The following is a 2,560-nucleotide window of genomic DNA, read 5'->3' on the forward strand; positions in this document are numbered from 1 at the left end:
GACTTTCCCACTCCGTGCTGGTGGGTGGACGGATGTTTAGCTGGAAGGACCCCCGGCGGGGCTCTTTCCCAGGCCTCGGGCCCATGTCCCGGGCTACCTTGCCGAGGCCGTTCTCTGGTAAGTCAGGGAGTTGGAGCAGAAGAGACCGCGGAGGGGACGAGGGGCACAAGGACCCGGAGACAGCGAGAAGTTCATTTTCATCTTTATTTCAAGTGAACAAGGAGTTGACCATCAATTCTGTACAAAAACGGGGCATGGCCCCTTCCCTCCCTCCCCATGGCCCTGGACAAAAAACGGACAAAAAAGATAGAAAAGACGGCGGGGAGGAGCCGCCCCAGCCAACTGTTCTCCAGAAAAAAGTCGCAGGAGGGTCCTGTTGGCCAGGGAAGAGGCCGAGTGTTTGGCAAAGTACTGGAGGGGAAAGAGGCGGGCGGCAGGGAAGAGCGGGGACTCGGCCGGGGGCCCCCCATCCAGCCCCCAGAAGTGTAGAAAAACCCAGGTGTCCGGAGGCCGACAAGATGGCGGAAGGGGAGGGGAGTTATCTAAACCCAAATCAAATCCAAAGAGACTGCTCGTCTTTGTTTCTCGAAAAGGCAAACAAGATCCAGAGCTGGAGCTCGCCGGGGCTGGGGTCCCCCTGCCCGGAGGGGGGAGGGCGGAAGGGTCCATTGATTCTTTTGAAACGTTACCCCTTGGGCCGGGCAGGGTGCGGGGCCCCTGCCCCACTCCAGCCACGCGCGCTCCTTTCGCCACCGCCGCTTCTGCTGAGGAGATGCCAGGGGGAGCCGCCACTATGCAGGCAGGCTCAGCTTCTTCCCCTTTAAGACTGAGGGACAGAGAGGGCAGGAGTCAGCAACAGGGGAGGAAAGAGCAGCCCCTGCCCAGACACCCCCGGACCGCGGACCCCCAGGGGGGCGGGGCGCGCCGCTACCTTTGGTGATGTAGAGATAGAAGAAGTCGCAGTAGAGGACCGTCTGTACCAGGCCGGCCACGATGGCAATGAGGTCGAAAAAGCCCTCGAACTGGTAGCGCCAGATCCAGTTGAAGAGATAGAGCGTGCGGTAGACGCCCAGGGCAAACAGGTAGTGGCTGGTGATGGTCTCGGCCTCCCCCGTCTTGCTCACCATGAACAGCTGCGGCAGGATGGCCACCGACTCCAGGTAAATGGAGAAGGTCCAGAGGATCTGGGAAGCGGGGAGGCCAGAAAGCAGGGTCACGGGCGGGCAGCCCCCCGGAAGGGCTCAGAAGGGGGCCCGCCCAGCCAGAGGCCGAGAAGGCCGCGCGGGGGCGCAGATGGCCCTGGAACCCCTAGTTCTGTGAGGGGAGGGGCCTGGTCTCCGCTCCCCGGGGGGCAGGCTCACCTCGAGGGGTGTGAAGTCATGGTTGACCAGAAAGGCCAAGATGGCCGTGGGGACCACCAGAAACTCCACGCGGAACGTGTCGTGGTTGCCATCGTAGGTGGCCTTGAACTTGCTATAGATCATCCAGACGGTGGTGAAGGAGCAGGCGATGTAGACCACCTGGTGGGGACCCAGAGAAGGTTCTCAGGCCCCAGGAGGCCTCGGGGACCAGAGGCTCCCGCTCCCCCGGCCCCCACCCCCAGCCCAGGCCCCCAGGCGGGCACCTTCATGGACGTGTTGTAGAGCGAGATGTAGTTGGTGAACAGATCCAGGTAGCGAGCGGTGAAGACCACGGCGAACAGCACCTGACTCTTCCCAGAGATCCCTGGGGGATGAGGCCAGCGGGGGAGGGTCAGCGGAGGCTGGGGGGAGACAAGGGAGGGGCCGCCCCGCCCCCACGGTCCCCACGACCCCCAGACCCTCACGACCGCCCTCCAGGCCCGGCCTGCCGGCCCTTTCCCAGAGCCTGCAGCCAGGGGGCGGACCCCGAGCTACGAGAGGCCGGGGCTTCGCTCCTCGGGCTAGGCCTGGCCAGGCTGGGCTCAGGACCGGACGGGCCCCAGCGGCTGTGGGTCCGCCAGAGGTCGAGGGTGGGGCAGTTGGGGCGCGGGCGGCCCCCTCTGCTCCCTGCCCTCCCCTCCCCCACGGGACCACGTCAGCAGCCCCGGTCCCGACTCCGGCCCCCTCCTCTCCCCGGCCCCCTCTCAGAACCGATCCCAGGGCGGCGCGACTCCCCCCGGCCCGGGCCCCCACCGCGCCCCCTCCTCCCCCCGCCCCTCACCGGCACAGGAGCGGGACTTCCAGATCTTCAGGAGCAGCAAGATAATGGCCAGGAGGTGGGAAAGGTCCCCCAGGAATCGGAAGAGGTTCATGGCCGCGGGCCGGGCCGCCGGGGCGGGGCGGTGGCGCTCACGTCCGGGTCCGGGTCCGGGGCGCCGGCGGCGGGGGAGCTCGGCCGAGCGAGCTGGCGGACGAGGCGGCGGAGGAAAGGCGGGGGGCGGGGGGCGGGGAGCAGGAGGGAGGGGGAGGGGAGCGAGCGGAGGGGCGGGAGCGAGGGAGGTGCCGCCCCGCGGGAGGAGCCAGCGGCCCGGGGCGGGGCCTCCTCCACCGCTCCTCCCCCGGCCCCCCTCTCTCCCCCGCCCCCCGGCTCTGCTGCTCTG

General features: G+C 67.5%; 1 protein-coding gene across 1 annotated transcript; it reads right to left on the reverse strand.

Annotated features, from left to right (window-relative positions):
- Positions 1 to 186: 186 nt before the first annotated feature.
- On the reverse strand, positions 187 to 2,484 carry KDELR1 (KDEL endoplasmic reticulum protein retention receptor 1). The gene is made up of 5 exons (XM_056796708.1): positions 2,182 to 2,484; positions 1,625 to 1,725; positions 1,362 to 1,520; positions 932 to 1,184; positions 187 to 826 (listed from the first exon to the last, which is right to left on the reverse strand). Exons 1-5 carry the CDS (start codon positions 2,270 to 2,272, stop codon positions 792 to 794), a joined length of 639 nt encoding a protein of 212 aa, XP_056652686.1. The 5' UTR covers positions 2,273 to 2,484; the 3' UTR covers positions 187 to 791.
- Between the last annotated feature and the right edge of the window lie 76 nt (positions 2,485 to 2,560).

This window comes from Monodelphis domestica, chromosome 4, assembly GCF_027887165.1.
Source record: "Monodelphis domestica isolate mMonDom1 chromosome 4, mMonDom1.pri, whole genome shotgun sequence".
NCBI classification, from domain to species: Eukaryota; Metazoa; Chordata; class Mammalia; order Didelphimorphia; family Didelphidae; genus Monodelphis; species Monodelphis domestica.